This window comes from Xenopus laevis, chromosome 3L, assembly GCF_017654675.1.
Source record: "Xenopus laevis strain J_2021 chromosome 3L, Xenopus_laevis_v10.1, whole genome shotgun sequence".
Classification (NCBI taxonomy): Eukaryota; Metazoa; Chordata; class Amphibia; order Anura; family Pipidae; genus Xenopus; species Xenopus laevis.
Genome location: NC_054375.1, coordinates 25,654,916 through 25,675,943, shown reverse-complemented (window position 1 = coordinate 25,675,943; position 21,028 = coordinate 25,654,916). Strand labels below are relative to the sequence as shown.

The 21,028-nt window shown below is 37.6% G+C and overlaps 1 protein-coding gene across 1 annotated transcript in view; it reads left to right on the top strand.

The window, feature by feature from the left end:
- The window catches only part of vwf.L (von Willebrand factor L homeolog), a 106,106-nt gene that overhangs the window by 9,142 nt on the left and 75,936 nt on the right, over positions 1 to 21,028 (top strand). Inside the window, exons 7-17 of the mRNA XM_018251980.2 lie at positions 589 to 805; positions 1,842 to 1,964; positions 2,045 to 2,156; positions 5,627 to 5,673; positions 7,422 to 7,558; positions 9,078 to 9,216; positions 9,455 to 9,555; positions 9,651 to 9,846; positions 10,938 to 11,153; positions 16,446 to 16,686; positions 19,525 to 19,616. Of these exons, the coding sequence (XP_018107469.1) occupies positions 589 to 805; positions 1,842 to 1,964; positions 2,045 to 2,156; positions 5,627 to 5,673; positions 7,422 to 7,558; positions 9,078 to 9,216; positions 9,455 to 9,555; positions 9,651 to 9,846; positions 10,938 to 11,153; positions 16,446 to 16,686; positions 19,525 to 19,616 (1,621 nt within the window). The remainder of the gene's footprint in view (positions 1 to 588; positions 806 to 1,841; positions 1,965 to 2,044; positions 2,157 to 5,626; positions 5,674 to 7,421; positions 7,559 to 9,077; positions 9,217 to 9,454; positions 9,556 to 9,650; positions 9,847 to 10,937; positions 11,154 to 16,445; positions 16,687 to 19,524; positions 19,617 to 21,028) is intronic.

The window sequence follows — 21,028 nt, the reverse complement described above, 5'->3', positions numbered from 1 at the left end:
CCTTCCAGTGGAGCCACAGTCAGCTGCCAAGGACTATACACAATAAGGTCTCTTGATTTTCTGCTGAACAAATTTGCTGTTCTTCGTGGTGTCCTTACCCACACAGCTGAAATATTGCTTGGGAATTACTTTGTTAACAATGGGTTTCTATGGAGCAGAGTTTGAGGAGAACCATTTATTTATTATGTTTCTACTGTCATTTAATTTCATTTTACCCTTAATTATATTGGTAGTTGCAATGATTGGGAAAGTATTGCATAAATCTACCCTATGAGTTATTGAGAGTTAATGGTAAGTTACCTTTAATATTCATGGTAGAACAAGACATTAGATGGCTAAATAATTGTATTATTATATAGTGGCCAAGAGATTGATTTAGATCAATAACCAGTAGTATTTGTAAAAGCTAACTACATAATGGTTAGTATAGGTAGTTTGTCAGTCTTATCAATATAAGGCGTATGTAGCAATATCAGATATTCTGTATATTGCAAAATGGTATAAACAAATGTAAATGAAGAAAAATATTTAAGAGACTCATCTTGCTGCCCAGATATGTTATAAATGTGATCTCTGTTTCCATCACAGGACTTCATGCAAAGATGTCAGATGCTTAAGACGTCTTCAGCCTTCATGCAGTGTCATCATTTAGTTGACCCAGATCCGTACATAGCCATATGTGAAGATGATATGTGTGAGTGTGCCGAGGAGTTAAACTGTCCTTGTCAGACCTTCCTAGAGTATGCAAGAACATGTGCTCAACATGGAGTCATTACCAGTAACTGGCCAACACATACTATATGCAGTAAGTTGACTTTTTTGGTAGAAATATATATGTGGTTGCAGGAAATTTGTATCTTTTAAATGTCAGGTTGTTTTCAGCTGCTCCTATTACAGCATAAATGCTGCTGGGCCTGTAAGGGCCTATTTTGACTCCCAGTCCAGACCTGCCACCCACCATGTTGGACTGATCCACCAGGTTACCAGATAACCCCCCGGTGGTTCCTGGTTCTCATAGGCCCCTCTGGCCCAAAATGCCCTAACTCAACACCCATCCTACCCCTGGAAACATCAGACAAAGGAAGGTGGTTGCTGCTATAGGAGAGATTGAAACATGCCAATTGGAGCTGGGTGAGTGTCAGAGGTGTAGGTGTGTTCATATACATGCAAGCTTGTGCAGGTGGTTGGTTCATCTTAGGCAGTCCCAGTTGTCCCCAGATATTATTATTAATTATATGTATTTTTAAAGCACCAACATATTGCTCAGATAGCCCAGTTAGACTATGCCCACAGTGTAATGACCAATGTAGGTATGAAAGAAAGAATACTCTAAAAGCATGGTGGCTTGAACTGACAAATAAAGCTAACTCTGAGCTTTAATCTGCTGGTTGGGGATCATTTGCCCAAATCATCAAGACTAGGATAAACCAAATACAGGTATAAGAACTGTTATTCAGAAGTCTTGGGACCTGGGGTTTTCTGGATAATGAATCTTTCTGTAATTTGGATCTTCATACCTTAATTCTGCTAGAAAATCCTGTAAACATTAAATAAACCCAATAGGCTGGTTTTGCCTACAATAAGGATCAATTATATCTAAGTTTGGATCAATTACACGCTACTTTTTTTATTATTACAGAGAAAAGGAAATTGTTTTAAAAAATTTGGATTATTTGGTTAAAATGGAGACAGCCTTTCTGTAATTCTGAGCTTTCTTGATAATGGGTTTCTGGATAATGGATCCCATACCTGTACCTTTATGTTTTCCCATTATATAATACTTAAGTAGTTTCAGCTTTGGAACTGTAGAAATGTTAATCATATTCTGATGTTTTTGACAGAACCACAGTGTCCTTTTGGAATGGAATACAATGAATGTGTATCCCCTTGTGTCAAGACTTGCCAAAGTCTAAACATCAATGAAGTTTGCCAAGAGCAATGTATTGATGGGTGCAGTTGCCCAGGTATGCCCACTTGATAGATTAATAATGCAAATTTTCACGACAGAGTTTATCCACTTAATGGCCTCTTTGTTCATGTGCAGATGGAAAGGTTCTTGATGGTGACAGATGTATACCAGTTTCTGAGTGCTCCTGTATCCATTCTGGCAAACGATATCCTCCAGGATCAACTATTCGACGGGATTGCAATTCATGGTGAGTTGTAAAATCTCTAAATAAATGTATAGTAAAGCCATTGGTTGAGCTTCGATGATGGGACACTAATGAGGGCTAGTGATGTATATGATTAAACAGTTTTTTTATTGGATATCTGAATATATTACTGAAGTTTTGTGTATGGTACATATACTGTATTCGGTCTGCAGAGCAGGATTAAGACTAAATAGGACCTTACAAAGTGTTATAGAACCTACTAGGGATGCCTTCCAGCTGGTATTTTACCAGTATCACTGGTGACCAATGATGGATATTAAATATTTAATTATATCAATTAAGGCCCCCCTCTTGTTACACATAAGTGTGTCCAGTTACATTCGTGATATGCCCCTAGGGATGATCTCTTGTGGTGCCACCGGCAACCCTACAATAGTGATGAGCGAATGTATTCGACAGGCGCTAATTTGCGGCGAATTTGCACGAAACGGGCGTGAAAATTCGCTGCCGAAAGTTCACCGGCGTCAAAAAAATTGTCGTTGGCATCCTAAAAAAAACGGACGCCGGCGGTAAAATCGGGCGTCGGCATCAAAACCGGCCGTCGGCGTAAAAAAAAATGGGCGTTGGCGCCAAAAAAACGGATGCCAGCGTCAAAAACGAGATGCTGGCGCAGTTTTGCGAATTCGCCCATCACTACCCTACAACTCTACTTTCAGCAAATGGCAATAAACCAAAAAAAGGGAATCCTCCCTGTTGCTGTGAATGGCTTCCCCCTTAAGATCTCAGGGCCCTTGAAGGAAGCTTAGGGAGCTTAGATCGTAATCTGACAGTAAAAAGTAACCACAGCTAGAAAATTAAATGATACTACAGCCATAGATATTTTATTTGAAATACTGTGTTAATGGAAGGTTTCACATACAGCGAAAATGCACTTAGTGTAAAATAGATTTCCACATTAACCATATTAGATCAGGGCATCGAGCCAATGGACTGCGGCAACAGAATGCAGGGTGGTTTGGCATGCATTAGAGTTACAGCTCATCGAGGAGCAGCCAGGTCCTCTCATATATAGGATTCTGAACATTTAATAATGCATAAGTATATACTATTCCTCAGTACCTGTACATTTCATGCTTGGTGGACATGTTGTTGAAAGTTCCTATGCATATTTCCTTTCTGCTATTATTTTATTTGTTTGTCTTTCTTCTGCTATGTTTTTTAAACATTGAACAATAATAAAAAATAGAATACTTTCTAAAATAGAATAATGAAATGGTAATTACAGCTGGAGTGGAATGATAAACCAAGATTGCTTGCACATTGTAAAGGTACATTAGCTTACTGACTGAGGTTTGTAATGTTCAAGTCATTTATTGACTGGGATGTCAATGGCCCATTGGAAAGTCTTGGACCATAGGCCCAATATCCTAAAAGCTTTTACTCATCATTACCGTATATACTCGAGTATAAGCCGAGTTTTTCGGCCCCCAAAATATGCTGAAAAACGCTACCTCGGCTTATACTCGGGTCAAGCACAAAAACGGTCGCTGGCGTCTAAGAATAGTCTCCAAGAATATTCGCCGGCGTCCAAGAATGGTCGCCGGCATCCAAAAACGAGACGCCGGCACCTCCAATGGGAACAGAAACCCTCAATTTTTTGATTGAAACTTACCAGAAGCTTCTGCATTTCTCACCCTCGGCTTATACTCGAGTCAATAAGCTTTCCCAGTTTTTGGAGGTAAAATTAGGTACCTCGGCTTATACTAGGGATGGCTTATACTCGAGTATATACGGAACTTCTTTATCTTCTAGTCTGTTTTTACATACTATAAGCTATTTGTCCATGTATTTTGCCTGTTTATTACTGTAAAGAAACAGGCAGTGACCATGAAATGAGTCAAATGGTTTGGAGCAGGAGGGTCCAGTGATCCCTGGGCCCACAAACTGGACACAGCCAGAACCTCCAGGAGCATGCCCCTTTTACTTCTACAGGCAGCTCTACTCTCAGCTCCCACCTAATTATATACCTACGGCCTATATCAGGCACCTTAAATAATGCATTCTTCTCTGTACATGTTTATGCTAAACACACTCTTACAAGAGGAACTAAGAGACTGCTCATAAGTGTGCAGCTCACCATTGCCCTAGCATTTCAGGTCCTCATTCTATCTTGCTATATATAGAATGAGGCCTAAAGGGGCTTCTTATCTCCTCAAATCTTGTTTGAATTATCTTTTTTAGTCACACAGAATGCCAATTCCTATGTTAAACTGATCATACAAGTTAAGATGGTGATGTTATGAAACAAGCAGCTCTTTGCCACCTACATTGGACTGAACCAATTGTTAGGTTCCTGGTTCAATCAGTGATCCCCAAACTTTTTTTTACCTGTGAGCCACTTTCAAATGTAAAAAAAAGTTGGGGAGAAACACATGCATGAAAAAAGTGTCATTTATAGGCTACAATTGTTTATTGGTAGCCCATATGTGAACTGACAGCCTACAAGAGGTTCTGTTTGGCAGTACACCTCATTTTTATGCAACTAAAATTTGCCTATAAGCCAGGAATTCAAAAATAAGCAGCTGTTTTGAAGCCAGTGGGAACAACATCCAAGAGGCTGGTAAACAACACGTTGCTCACTAGCCTCTGGTTGGGTAACACTGACTAGACCATAATGCAGTCCTGTTGGAAGAGTAATGAATCTTCCTCATCCTAGTGAATTTTTCAACCTGTTCAGCAAATATCTGCCCATTATCTGCCTGTTTTTGTTCAAATATCAGACAGGCAGGCAGACCCAAACCTGGGTCAATAAGCTATCTTGAGGGGCTGAGTGAGCATCTTATGTTGGCCTGAGTATGACCAGCTTAGATCATACGGTAATAAGATTTAAAAACAGGGTTTTTATTTTAACCATTGCAGAGGGTGTTTTCAAGAATTACAGAGGGACTTCCTGGCCCCAAAACTTGTGATATTCGGTTCTCTCAGAGTGAGAACCGACAGCATTTCTATCTGCTTGAATGTCACACTAATTGTATGAGGCTGTTAATCTAGAATTTCTAACCCTGTTTTGTAAACTTTACATACTATAAATCCAGTTTAACAGAATCGTTGAAATGTAATTTATTTTCCCCTTAAAATAATGTAATAAAATCTTGTGGAACCCTGTTCCTCTTGTAATTGCTAAAACATGGGCATCTTATGAAATGAAGAACGTTTTTTAACATTCATGAATGGTGGGAAGTGAATCAACTGCAGTGTGTTAGCGAGGACTAATATTGCTTTTGCTCAAGGTGAGAGGACATGTTCTCACATTAAAATATTCCCTAAAGCCTCTTAATAAACTGTAAAGCATTGTAATTAAACATAGCAGCCAACTACATGGACTAACTTGACCTGTTATGTTTTTAAGTTGGTGTCTTGAAACTCTTTATTTACTGAATTTAACCTAAGATCTTTATTTTTTAATGCTCAATTATGTGGCATGATAATAAAGTATTTATTTATATTTTCAGTACATGCCAAAATGGAGCTTGGGAATGCAGCAATGAAGATTGCCCAGGTATTGGAAAAATCAAACTTGAGACAAGACCCAATACACTCTATGGGGAAGATTTATTCACTTCTGGATTTCAACTAAAAAAAACATTTATCAAATTTTTCTGATATTTACTTCCTCACTTTTTTTCTGATGGTGTTATCTCCGGAGCTCAACTGTGCTGAGAAACAATCTATACAATGGGCACAGCAGTTATTTCTGACCTAAAAGGATTCTATGAGTGAGAATACTCACAATAGGACAGTAAATCCATTTAATAGAATTGGAAGTTTCATCTTGAGATTTTAACACTCAAATATGAAACTATTTGTGATTTCTCATTGGGGAGATCAAGGGACATATTTACTAGTGTGAATGTTGGTGTCAGTAAATCAGGCATATTTTCTCATCAACATTGAATATTTACTTTAATTTGTAATTATGCCTTTTGCTGGTGTAAATAATTTGTGTATGTATACCAGTGTATTTTCCTTATATAAATGTAGGGGGAAAATATACACCATAAAGCAATGTGTGTGATATTAGCATAGAGGATATTGTGTATATACCGAAATGCTAAAGTGGGTGCTGTATATTTATATGGATCTGGCAAAAACACATTTTTGGGGGAAAAAAGTGCTAACACATAAATATGTTCGCACTGGTGTAATTACTCAGAGCAAAAATATCAAATGTTTACTAATGGAAAGTTGATATATGACAACATATCATATTCACATTTTAGTATTTATTCTTGCTTATAATATATTAAATTTGCCATTTCACTTGTAATTGTCATATACCCCCAAGTGAGAAAACACTACATTCTGATACTCGGATCCGCCTTTAGTGGGTCTATAATGACCATACCCATGAAATATGTTACTAAAGGGCAATAATAGCTGAGATTTTTGGCACTAAAACTATAATTAACTTCCTGATCATAGATGTAGATAACCAAGGGTTGTTCTAAATCCTTAGCAAGAGCCAATAGATGTGTCACATGCTTGTAACAAAGAACACATTCTTGTATGTGTAAACATTCTGCTACTTCCATATAGACACCCAAGACTTTATAGTAGGGATGCACCGAATCCAGGATTCGGTTCGGTATTCAGCCAGGATTCGGCCATTTTCAGCAGGATTCAGCCAAATCCTTGTGCCTGGCCGAACCGAATCTGCGCGGATCTCTTTTTCCCTCCCCCTCACTGATTTGCATATGAAAATTAGGCTTCGAATTCGGTTCGGTATTCCGGCGAACCTTTCACAAAGGATTCGGGCATTAGGCCGAATTCAAAAAAGTGGATTCGGTGCATCGCTACTTTATAGACACCCAAAGGCTGAAGACTGTAGCTATCCCACACCACAATCATTATTCATATTGCAGATAAATACTTATTTGTTCTGATGATCTAATGTCATCACAGCTAGTGTTGCCAAAAATGGCAATATGCATCTTATACACTGCAAGAAGAAGTCGGTTAGAAAATAAATCTATGGTTGACTAAATCCTTCCTTAGTCAACAGAGGCACACTTTACTGAGTGGACCCATTGACACCACAAACTTGAGTCTAACAGGTCAGAGAAACTGTTCAATTCCTCCCAGATCCTTTTATGTCCATAACGGGTTACTTTAGTACGTAGAAGCAGAAATCATGGGTAAGAGTGAACAAGCATTCCAGGCCTGGAACATCTTAAGAAAGAAAGAATCATTAAGTTGAAGCCTCTTTGAATGTCTAATATATATCTTTCTGTTTTTTTTCTGCTTTAGGGGAGTGCTTTGTCACTGGACAATCTCATTTTAAGAGCTTTGATAACAAACATTTTACGTTTAGTGGAATCTGCCAATACTTGCTTGCCACAGATGCAATGGACAGTACATTTTCTATTACTATAGAAACTGTGCAGGTAATTAGTTAATCTATCTATGCATTAAAACTGTGTAGGTAATTAGTTTATTTCTGTGTTAAAATAATTAAAATGTACAAATTTAATGTGATCACTAATACTAGTCCCAGGTTAACCTCTACTCATATCTTTCTAGTAGTGATTGTGGGTTCACCTAAAATTCACGGGTTTATCCACAGGTCAGGAGGGTTTAGGTTGAAATTTGGGTGACTATTGCGGGTTTGGGTCAGACTGGGGTAGATGCAGATGTGAGTCCTATAATAGCAACATTATGCAGCTAAGTGTCCAGTGGGTTAACCTAAAATCCATGGGTTTCTACACAGGTCAGGAGGGTTTGGGCTGAAAATTTGGGAGACAATTGTAGGATCAGTTTGGGTTAGACTGGAGAAGATGCAGGTGCGAGTCCTATAATGACAACATTATGTGGCTTAGGGTTCAGTGCAGCTTAAGGCTTTGTGGGGTTTTCCTAACACCACTCACTAGCATAATGAATTGTTAGCATTTTAGCTTACACTTGGCTTAATAGGCATATTCCTAAAATTCTTGTAATGCCATTGCCCTTGGAAATCATTGATATATGTTACAATGTTCTTGAGATTTCACTAAGCATATTATCATATCTTATATATTACCTTTAAAGGAGAACTAAAGTCTAAAATAGAATAATGCTAGAAATGCTGTATTTTGTATACAAAACATAAACTTATTGCACCACAAGCCTAATAAAACAAATAATTTATGCTTTATGCTTTCAAAATCTTGTAACTTTTGTAAACATCTTTGCAAGACCATGCACATGCTCAGTGAGGTCTGGGCTGCTGTTGGGAGGGGTCGTCATAAATTATCAAAACAGTTTAATACAAATGTTCTCCAATGCTCCAGAACCAGTGGCTGCAGCAAAATAATCCTTCAATTAGAATCACAGTTTATCTGTTTAAATCTGGCTCCATGATCTTTGTCCCTGTCATTGGAATTGGAAACATTAGGGGATGTAAAGGAAAAATAAAATCCAATACTAATATCTACACAGTCGCCGACTGCTCTACAGGGAAACAAACAAATCTGCTTGAGCTCTGCACAGGTGGGAATTAAGGCCCCCGCCTTAATTCCCAGCCGTGCAGAGCTCAAGCAGATTTGGTTGACCCCTGCTGTTCGTAATTATGATTGTTTCTGTGCAAGCAGCTAGGGACCATCTGAAGTTTCCTATCCACAGCAGTCAGAGCAAGTAAAATGAAGGAGGTATTTCACTGCATACAGTTAGGTTTCTTTTTTTAATTAAAGTATATTGGAGATAGGTTTCTTCTTCATTAAAGAAAGTAAAAATGGGATTTAATTTTTTTGCCTTTACATCCCCTTTAAGGCAGCTTGGAAAAATATGTACCCCCTAATATAAGTGGTTTGAATATGTTAGTTAATGAAAGTTGCATTAAGTGTCAATTGATTAATAGTTTTCCATGGTCCTGTATTAGTGTATTTCCCAAAGACATTACTAACATAGCCTAATTCATTCTACCTTCAGTGTGCCGATGATATTGATGCAGTGTGTACTCGCTCTGCTTCTTTGCGCCTACTGGACATGCACAATATTACAATTAAACTGAAGCACGGTGGTGGAGTCTCGTTGGATGGACAAGATATTCTCCTCCCTTTGGTTCAAGGTAACTATACATAGAATAATGTGATACTGTGTTTTAAGAGAGTCTTTTTGAATTTGTTGGGAGGGAACTATCATAAAAAAGAGGGTTTTATTTGAGTTTTAGTTTTTATGCTACAAAAATAAGTAAAAGAGTGTCCTGCATTATGGATTTGTTCCCAGATATCTAAATAACCTTTATTTTTGTACTTTGGATTTGGATCACTTACCTTTGAATTAAACTATGACTGTCTTACCTACAGGCTCTCTGCGCATCCAGGGCACTGTCATGTCAGCAGTTCGCCTTACTTACAAAGAAGATCTGCAGGTGGACTGGGATGGTCATGGAAAACTTTTGATCAAGGTGAATACTTTGCTACTATTGTATTGTTACTTTTTATGGTTGCCTAAATATGTTATCTTGCCTTGTTTCATCTTTCCGGGTATTTCTTTTTCCAGCTCTCGCCAATATACTCAGGTCTGATCGGTGGTCTTTGTGGGAACTACAATGGCAATCAAGGAGATGACTTCCTTACGCCTTCTGGACTTATAGAGACTAGCGTGGAAGACTTTGGAAATTCCTGGAAGCTAAATGGTGACTGCACAGATCTAATGAAACAAGACACGGATCCTTGTAATCTCAATCCCAAGAGAGGTAATATTCAGACTTCTTTACAACTGTCTTTGTGTCAAGTAAGAGCTTTATTCAGAAGTTGGGGCTGGGATTTTCTCTTAGGAATTGTCCATGCATACTAAGGGCCACCATCAGAAACCCACCTTTCCTCTGGAGTCCCATAAAGGTGGACTCTGGGGACCAAAAATTCTTTACAACTGTCTTTGTGTCAAGAAAGAGCTTTATTCGGGGCTCTGGCAGAAGTTTAGGCTGGGATTGTCCATGCATACTTCGGGCCACCATCAGAAACCCACTTTTTCATCTGGATCTCCATAGAGGGGGAATTTGTGGGGCAGATGCAAAATATTGAAAACACAATGATATTGATTTTCAGTACCTTGGGTATAAAGGTGCTCCATAGTTGACCACCTGTACCTCTTGAAGGCAGACATATGGCCATTTTACCTCTATCAACTTGGTAGCCTAGCGGATGAAGACAGCAATCTGATCATTGATGAATTAAAAAATAGATCACTGACAAACTGCTGATATGGTGCAAGGGTCAGGGTTTCAATATATAATGTGTCCATTATAACGCTTACTTTTTATCTTTGTCTTATTAATATTATTATGACTTAATATGCTGATAATGTATGCTAATACAGGTATGATATCCGTTATCTGGGAACCCATTATCCATAAAGCTCAGAATTATGGAAAGGTCATCGCCCATAGACTGTATTTTATCCAATTAATCCAAATTTTTTAAAATGTATTTCCTTTTTCTCTGTAATAATAGAACAGTAGCTTTTACTTGATCCAAACTAAGATATAATTAATCCTTATTGGAAGCAAAAACAGCCTATTAGGTTTATTTAATGTTTACATGATTTTCTAGTAGACTTAAGGTATGGAAAACTCCAGGTCCCAATCATTCTGATCCCATACCTTTAATGCATCAACATGTGCAATGTTGCTGGAAATGGGTAGCAGAATATGGGGAATTCTAGCAGACACACTTGAATATAAGGTCAAACAGAATAAGTGTACAATAACTCTGTGTACTTGGAATTAATGGCATTATCCCGTATTAATGTGATATCATACTATTTACACTAGTTTGCTTACTCCAGCCAGGTTCTCTGAAGAAGTATGCTTTGCTCTTATGGATGCCGCATTCCAATCATGCCACAATGAAGTCAACCCTGCCCCATATCTGAAGAACTGCCGTTATGATGTCTGCTCATGCTCAAATGGGAATGAATGTATGTGTTCTGCACTGTCAACCTATGCAGCGGCCTGTTCTCGAAAGGGTGTTTTAATTGATTGGAGAACACCAGAATTCTGCCGTAAGTCATCTTTTTCGTATTTTCAAGGGAGATAGTATTATCATACCTCATAAATTGATGAAAGTCAAAAACGCATTGTGTAAACAGTCGATACACTAAGATCAAGGGGTAAAAGGATATGTCTGTATATTTGGAAAAACTGAAATGAATGCCTTACACTACGGGGCACATTTATCTAATCCTCGAGTGAAGGATTAGAATGAAAAATACTTTCATTCATTTGGCTACTTCGTCCATCGAATTGGCTACTTCGACCTTCGACTACGACTTCGAATCGAACGATTCGATATAAAAATCGTTCGACTATTCGACCATTTGATAGTCGAAGTACTGTCTCTTTAAAAAAAACTTCGACCACCTACTTTGCCACCTTAAACCTACCGAGGTACAATGTTAGCCTATGGGGAAGGTCCCCATAAGCTTTCCCAGCAATTTTAGATCAAAGGAAAATCGATGTTTCCTTCGATCAAGCGAATTGCAGTAAATCCTTTGACTTCGATATTCGAAGTCGAAGGATTTAACTTCGAGGTTCAAATATCGAGGGTTGATTAACCCTCGATATTCGACCAATAGTAAATGTGCCGCTAAGATCAAGGGGTATAAGGATATGTCTGTATTCTAAGTATATTTGAAAAAACTGAAATGAATGCTCAATAATGTAGAATTGCAGTACATTTAAACTCACAAAAAGGTTTCAAATAAAGCTTAAAACATACATAAAAAAGAGGTGAGTGTCGCCATAGTGCAAAACCAACAGTCAATTCTTTATTATGGGCTAAAATAAAAATACACTCAATCATAACAATATAATAATTAAACTTGTAAATATGTTGTTACTATACAGCAGGGATCCCCAACCTTTAGAACCCGTGAGCAACATTCAGAAGTAAAAGGAGTTGGGGAGCAACACTAGTATGAAAAATGTTCCTGGGTGCAAAATAAGGGCTGTGATTGGCCATTAAGTAGCTCCTATGTGGATTGTCAGCTAACACCAAGGCTCTGTTTGGCAGTGCACCTGGTTTTTATACAACCAAAACTTGCCTCAAAGTCTGTAATTCAAAAATAATCACCTGCTTTGAGGCCACTGGGAGCAACATCCAAGGGGTTGGAGAGCAACATGTTGCTCACGAGCTACTGGTTGGGGATCACTGCTATACAGTATGAAGCATATCTATGAAGATGTGAAACAGGTAAAGTTGAGATTCTTCAAATATACAAAATCTGTTGTATTTGGAAGTGTATAATTCAGAAATTTTGGTGTAAACGTTTTCAGCTTGAGCACCAGCTTTGAGTACTCTCTTTCTGGGAATTCTCTATTTACCTATAATAAATATGACTCATACAGACAGAATTATTAATTTTTGAATTAGAAAAAGTATTAACGTATTAAGTTCTTTTCACAATTTGCGATTTATTTTCTCAATCACTAGCATATTAACAGACAAACGTGAAAAAATCTGATTCGGATAAAATATAAAATCGCTTGAATGTTGACAATATACCCCCCCGACTTCTATACAAGTTTAGCAGAATATTTTCTTCTTGTTGTTTTCATTTCATTTCCACTGCTATTTTCTCTGAAAACAAGATCTCAAATTTTAATAATGTCAGTTAGGAGCAGATTTATCAAAAATCAAGTTAAGAAAAAAATGAGACAATGCTGACAAAACATACATGACTTTTGCTTGAATATTTAAAAACAAAACTCAAACTGTATATTCGAGTTCCTGGTTTTTTTTTGCAGAAAAAAATTTGCACACCAGAATCATATTGCTCCTCTCCAGTTTAGCTGAAAAACTGGAATGTTTTTATGACCTCGGAAAATAAACAAAGTTGTTACAGAATATTCCTATAGAAGAAAGTCTTCAACAAGTTTTTTTTCTGGCGATTTTTCTAATTTTTTTCTTTAATAATTCCGTACTATTAAAGTTGAGTGTTTGCATTGGAATTTTTTGCCTCATTTTCATAAATCTTCCCCTTAGCGTTAATCTAGTTAAAAAAAAGGCACATTTTAATATGTAAACTGTTTGGATTATTTTGATTCATTCTGAGATTTTGAAGCATGGCAAAAATTTAAGCAAAATTTTAAAGTTTAAAGGAACCTCATGCTATTAACTTTACACCACTTTGTACACATTTGTTTTGCATAATACCATAACAAATGCAAAAATGTTTTTAGCCCATAATAACAATTGACTATTTTTTGGGGAAAATGGATCACTAGCACCATCTTTTGTCGTTATTTAGGAACTGCCTGTGATTTCTTTCTAAATTCTGTCCCTGAGCCTTGTAGAAATATTGCATAAAGAAATATTGCATAAAGAGGGCGCAAGGTGCTACATAATCTATGCATTGTATCTAATTTTGATTTTCTTTATCCTTGATTGTGGAAAAAAAGATGCTGTTGAGAAAAAAAATCCAAATGCAAGTTTTTCACCACAATTTACAACTCTCTATAACGAATATATCAGCCCTCTAAGGAAATATTTCTGACCATAACATACGAATTGAATCCAGCAACTGCTCCTTGAAATTAGGGACAGAACATATGAAAATCTTGGTACTTTAAAACAGATCAATCATTTTCCGTGAAATTGTTGTTTTGTGCATGCACTCCAGAATATGGTGAGAGGCAGATTCCTGAGCAAATGATTTGCCTACTTTTTTTTTTTGCCTAATTTTTTGTTTACGCTGCATTGTATTTTGTGATTTTTATTGCCTTGTGAGACTTTATGTGAAAAAGAAAAACAGAAATTGTATAGCAAAAGAGGTGTTTAGTCAGTTTTTTCAAAAAGAAGCAGTGAAAATTAGTGAGCGCACTGGGAAAGAGATTCCTGATATTACTTAATTGGCCATAAGTATATTTTATAATATATTCATAAATTGGTAATAAATATTATTTTATATAAACTCATTCATATATATATTCATTAGTGTGGCCATTGGCAGTGGTGCCAAAAAAAATCTGCAAGATTTATAGCAGATTATGCTGAACATATTCTCAGTATTTATGGTTAGTAAACAGACCCCTTTTTCTGAAGGGTAGTAAAATGGCCTTATTTACTAACAGAGGCTCAACCTCTATGTACTATGTACACAAGTTTTAAGTCACTCACTATACACTAAATGATTGTAGCTGATTTCATGCACCTTGCATCATGTTGTAGTGCATTTGGTAAACAAAGAGCCCAAATAGTTTGGTGACTGGGCCAGCAATAGAACTCTTGCAGCTGTCTTTCTAGTCTCCTGCCAATTTAACACTAGTAGTGAGTCGGCCACAATTTCTAGCTACAGCTGTAACTATCTGTGAATGATATTAGTCACGGTCTACACAGTAGCGTAACTAAGCAGCGTCGGGCCCTGGTGCAGGCCAGCTGCCCCCCGGAAGCGATTTTCTTGGCAGCTACGCGGGCGCGTGAATCGCCGGCACCCGGGGGTGTGGACCCTGCTACAATGGCACCCACTGCTCCCCCAGTAGTTCCGCCACTGTTTCTACGAGTTCTTTATTTCAGTGCAGAGAACGCTGCAAATACTGTAGAACTGTAGGGATCACTTTGCAACCCTAGCTGGTACTCTTGATTAAGATGAACAGCAAGTTCTATGACAGTACAGGTATGGAGTCTGTTATCCAAAAAGCTCCAAATTACAGAAACGCTGTATCCTATAGACTACATTTTATCCGAATTTTTTAAAATGATTACTTTTTCAATGTAATAATAAAACAGTACCTTGTACTTGATCCCATCTAAGATATGATTAATCCCTGTTGGAAGCAAAACCAATTTATTGGGTATATTTAGGGGATTATTTATTAAAATCCGAATGATAAAATCTCAAAATATACTAGTTTTTTTTCACTAGAAAACTCAAATTTTTCAAGATTTATTAAATCCCAATGCTGCAAAAAACCTAGAATCCAAAAATCAGCCATCTGATCAATGGGAGAGGCACCTACAGTATCTGAATTCAAAGTTTTTGTGGTCTGCGCTAGGTTTAGCCAGATAATTCTACTTTTTTTTTCAAGTTTTCTGGCATAAACTTGAAAAATTCAAGCGAATCTGGTAAAAAGCCTGAAAAATTCAAGCATTTTGGAAAATAGCCCAAAAAAATTAGAGCAATTTGTGGTTTTGTTCGATTTTATCTAGTTTTACCACGATCCGATTAAATCACGTTTTTTAAATTAATAAATAAGCTAAAATTGGGCATGGGAGTTTTGTTGTAGTTTTTTTTAATTAACTATGAGATAAATTTTTAGATTTTAGTAAATAAACCCCACAGGGGCAAATTTACTAAAGGGTGAAAATTCACTAGCGAAGGAGACTCTAGCGCTACTTCGCACTCTAACGCCAGGCGAATTTTTGCTCTGGCGTATGGACGTAACTACGCAAATTCACTAAGATGCGAATTTTACTGAACGTTACCTCTTACGCCAGACTTGCCTTCGCCACCTCAGACCAAGGGAAGTGCAATAGAGTAGATAGGACTTCCTCAAAAAAATTGGAAAAAACGCTGGCGACTTTTCAGTTTTTCAGGGTGATATGCTGCAAAAGATCGTCATTTTTTTTAGGGTACCCGGCTCCCCCCCTACAATTCCTAACATATGGCTCATAAACTATACACTGGGCTCATGTGTAGGGCAATATAACAACTCTACTTTCTTTTATTAAGGTTCCCTGGGCTTGTGTAGTGTAATGTATTTGCTGCAACATATACGTCCATTGAAATTTAACTTCCCGCCGTATGCAAATTAGCCAACGCTAGTGCAACTTCGCTTTGCTTTCCGAATTAACGCTAGCGAAACTTCGCCATCGTCCGGCGCCCTGGACGCAACTTTGCATTTTAGTGAAGTTGTCCTGGCGAATTTTTGCCTGGCGAAGTGTAGCGATGTTAGCAAATTTCCGGAGGTTAGTGAACTTGCCCCTTAGTGTTTTCATGAAGATCCAAATTACGGAAAGATCCGTTATTCACGTCCCGAGCATTCTGTATAACTGGTGCCATACCTCCTTTAACTTAGAACTTTATATCAGATATATAACAAATTTATGCCAATCAAGGGCCCCCAACTGCATGTTTAAAGTGAAATATTTCAGGGTAAATCTGAGTATGTAGCTAAAGTATATAAATGGGGTCATGCATCTATGTGCAATTTCTTTCAGTTCAGTGAGTCTTTACATATAATTTCTTGTAGCTCAGAGAGCTGTTGCACTTATTCCCTGATAGAGCAGTGATCTTTACAAATCCATCTGTGTAGCACAGCGATCAATAACCTAAATTATGTACATTTTTTTACAGCAATACAGTGTTCGGAAAGGAAGATTTATCAGCAGTGTGGCAGCCCGTGTAATCAAACCTGCAGATCTTTGTCCCACCCTGATGTGGACTGCAGGGAATTCTGTATGGAAGGCTGCTACTGTCCCCCTGGCCTGTACACCAATGAATATGGAGAATGTGTGCCCAAATCTGAGTGTTCATGTTATTATGATGGGGAACTTTTCCAGCCTGATGATGTATTTTCCAATCATCATACCATGTGGTAAGTCGAGAGAATGGCTGCATAGAAATAATGACCCTGATATTTCATCCGTGTTATCTAACTGCAAAGTAATAGGTGAATTCATCAAACCCAACTAAGGTTGGAAAATATTTAGTCACATTCTTCTCATGCATTTTTCCCATATGACTAATAGGGGGAAATTATATGTTGCTCAGTTTCTGTAAAAGCAGATCTTGTTGTATGCTGTGAGGATCACTGTGAGTTCCCCCAAACTACAACTAGAATAATAGTGAAACCTCACTTTTACATCACCTGATATTAAGGGGCACATTTACTTAGCTTGAGTGAAGGATTAGAATAAAAAATACTTCGAATTTTGAAGTATTTTTTTGGCTATTTCGACCATCGAATTGGCTACTTAGACCTTCAACTACGACTTTGAATCGAACGATTCGAACTAAAAATTGGCTACTTCGACCTTCAACTACGACTTTGAATCGAACTATTCGAACTAAAAATCGTTTGACTAGTCTCTTTAAAAAAAACTTTGACCACCTACTTCACCACCTAAAACCTACCGAGCACCAATGTTAGCCTATGGAGAAGGTCCCCATAGGCTTTCCTATCTGTTTTTGATCAAAGGAAAATCTTCGATCGATGGATTATAATCCTTCAAATCGTTCGGTCGAAGGAAATACGGTAAATCCTTCGACTTCGATATTCAAAGTCAAAGGATTTTACTTAGACGGTCGAATATCGAGGGTTAATTAACCCTCGATTTTCAACCCATAGTAAATTTGCCCCTAAGTGTTCCCTCATTTTACATGATTTTATTTGTTATTCCACCAATATATAATGAATAATACATTTCCCTGATTTTTTATTTTCCTAGTTTGTACCTACTTCTTTATTGGACCCCTGAAAAAGTAAAATGAGGGTGTTACTGTAAACCAACAAATCTGTACAGCTTGCAATACTAAAGGCTGCCACTAGAGGGTGGGAAGCATACATTGATGCTTCTGCTTAAAAAACATTTGTTAAGTTATTATTTCTTATGATCAGTCCATTGTCTTTGCCTTTAAATCAGCGGCTGCAAAGGTAGTGATATTTGAAGATAAATGTGCCAAAGCTACACCCATTTTCCATTAAGCTTTAAAATAATGGGTTAGGTTCAGCTCAATTGCACAATCGTTAGCAATCAGTTCCATTAAGAGCATTAGATGGATGACTTTTGTAAACTCTTTCCTTGTTTTTTTTTATGTTGATTCCCGCTGGATACAAGCAGATTAGCTGGTTCATAATTCATTTATTTCATTCTGTTACAATGTCTATACATGGAGAGATATTTTTGGTGAGTTAATCAATATGAGTCTTACTGCCTAAGCATTATGGTTACCATTGTAGCTCCTTGTCACTTCTCTTTTGATATTAGTCTTTTTGTCTAAACATTGGTACACATATGCCCTCATAGTAGCTCCTTATCTCTTTTATTTTGATATTAGTCTTGCTGCTTAAGCATTGGTGCATATATGGCCCACATAGTAGTCCTTGACACATCTCTATTGATATCAATCTTGCTGCCTAAGTTTTGGTGCATGTATGGTCCCCATAATAGCTCCTTGTCACTTCTCTTTTGATATCCGTCTTGCTTCCTAAGCATTTTTACACGTATGGCCCCCATAGTAGCTTAAGCATTGGTGCATGTATAGCCCCATAATTATCTCTTCTCGTTTGATATCAGTATTTCTGCCTAAGCACTGGTGCAAGTGGCCCTCAAAGTATCTCCTCTTCTCTATTGATATCAGTATTGCTACCTAAGCAATGGATTCAATATGGCCCCTATATTAGCATTTTTACAAATAACTGTAAAAGCACCGAAAATGTTTAATTAACATATATTAAAAAGTTGCTTAGAATTATGTTTTCATTTATGAGGCACATTTTCATTTTGGGTTTGACTTGCCAGTTAAGCATTGGTGCATATATGGCCCCATAATAGCTCCTTGTCACTTCTCTATTGATATCAGTCTTCCCATCTAAGCATTGGTGCAAGAAGCACTCATAGTTACTCCTTGTCACTGCTCTTTCAATATCAGTCTATGTATCCTAACCTTTGGGATGTCCCCATAATAGCTCCATGTCTCTTCTCATGTGATATTAGTCTTTCTGCATAAGCATTGGTGCAAATGTCCCCCATAGATTCTCATTGTCACTTCTCTTTGATATCATTCTTGTATATTAAGTATTGGTGCAAGTATGGCCCCCATAGTAGCTCCTTATATTATCTCGTATGATATTAGTCTTTCCGCATAAGCACTGGTGAAAATGGCCTCCATAGAATCTCTTTGTCACTTGTCTTTGATATAAGTCTTGTATATTAAGTATTGGTGCAAGTATGGCCCCATAGTAGCTTAAGCATTGGTGAATGTATGGCCCCATTGTCTCTTCTCATATATTAGTCTTTCCGCATAAGAATTGGTGCAAATGGCCCCCATAGAATCTCCTTGTCACTTCTCTTTTGAAGTCTTGTACCTATCACTATCACTTGTCACATAGTTACATAGTTACATAGTTATCTTTTCATATCAGCCTTGCTGCCTGACCACTGGGGCAAGTGGCTTCTTGTAACAGATTTTTGACTGATGAACATTGTCGGCATGTGCCTCTAGTCATGAATTAAGGTGGTGCTCTTTCACAGGCTAATTCATTTTTTGGGTGAATATTGGCTATCTATATTGGTGTGACCAGACCAAATCACTTGACTTTTGACAGACATCCGAATGCATACCAGACATTTATATAAATATATGATTAACTGATGTGTGTGTTTATTCTTTATTATAAGAACTCTCACAAGGTATTATGTGTATTCTTTAGTTACTGTGAAAATGGGCTGATGCATTGCAGTACAAGCGAATTGCCAGGTGGCTATTTTCCTGAATCGTTCTTCAACCAACCACCAGCCAGAGGTTAGTACCTTTCTTCAGAAGCTGTTCATATTATTTCAACCAAAGATGGCTGCCTTCTTGAAATATTGATCTGCCTAAAAATGAGTCTGCAAGTGCATATTGTCACTTTGGCAGCCAATGTTAGCACTAATGTTCTTTCCAGATTTCCTTCTTAATTGTGACAATAAAATAATATGAATGCCCTCTAAATTATCAAGTGTAGTTTTAAGGAGCCCTCAAAGAGGACACCGAGAAAAAACTTAGTGGGCCCCCGGCTCTTCTGGGCTCTGCTGGCCCAGCCCTGCTCCCTGCACTAACCTTCCTGCCATGACCTCCCTTCTTTGGCCAGGTCACGGCAAAAAAACAGCATGGGGTGGGCGGTGGAACTAGAGTATTGGCAGGAGGCCTGTAGGGGGCCCTGAAACAGCAGCTCCGGTGGGCCCCCCAGTCGAGCCCTAGTTATTTTAGACATCCAGTCACTCCAGCCTTTATAAATTACAGATAAAGTTCTGGCTAACTAACTATATTAGACATATTTTTTATTTTGCACAACCTATCTATTTACCCAGTTTTTATTTTTACACGGAATTGTTCCTTTAAAGTTAACTCAAGGGTGAACAACCCCTTAAATGATTTTCTTACTGGGAGCATTGCTTTGTCCAGTTGCCTAGGTAAATAGGTGAAATCTGATTTTACCCTTGCAGTGAAAAAATGATGGAATTTCCCACTCATATACATTAAAATATATGGATAAAATGTCCATATGAACATACTTTTGTCCATAATCTCCAGCTTGAGATTTCAACTGTGATCCCATGTAACCAGGCAGTGGCTTGTGGTTTAAATGAGGGGCTGAAAAATGAATAAGAATAGGAGGCAACAGTTTTTGGTTGCCATAAGCAAGATTGCTTATGTTTTGCTTGTCTGTTTTGCTTGTCTGTATTGCAGCTAATGATTTGTTCTTGATAAAGTAATACATACTATATTAGATTAATGTAACAATGATCCATTTAAGCCAGGAATTCTTCTCATATGAGTCATGGCCAAAAAAGCAGGTTCCCATACCATTAAGGTGGGTCTCCACAGGAAACTGTCCTCCTACAATAGGAAATAGTCACAAAAGACAGGTGCATACCTAGTACTAAACCAATATTCGGGTCTTGAAGCCAATTCTCCCAAATAATTTGGGTTCCTTGAGAATCACTGAAATAGTCCATTGTTATTACATGTATTCTGAGCCCCTCTGATAACTGGAGGAAAATTGTAGAATATACTCATTATCTTACAGATATTACACTATTGTGTCCACAATATCGTGTGCACTGGCGTAATATAAATAATACTTTATTAGCCAGCTATTTAGTTGTTGGCCAGACAGATTTATAGTATTTGGCTTTTGCTGCCAAGTAGCACTTTCCAGTTTATTATTGGCA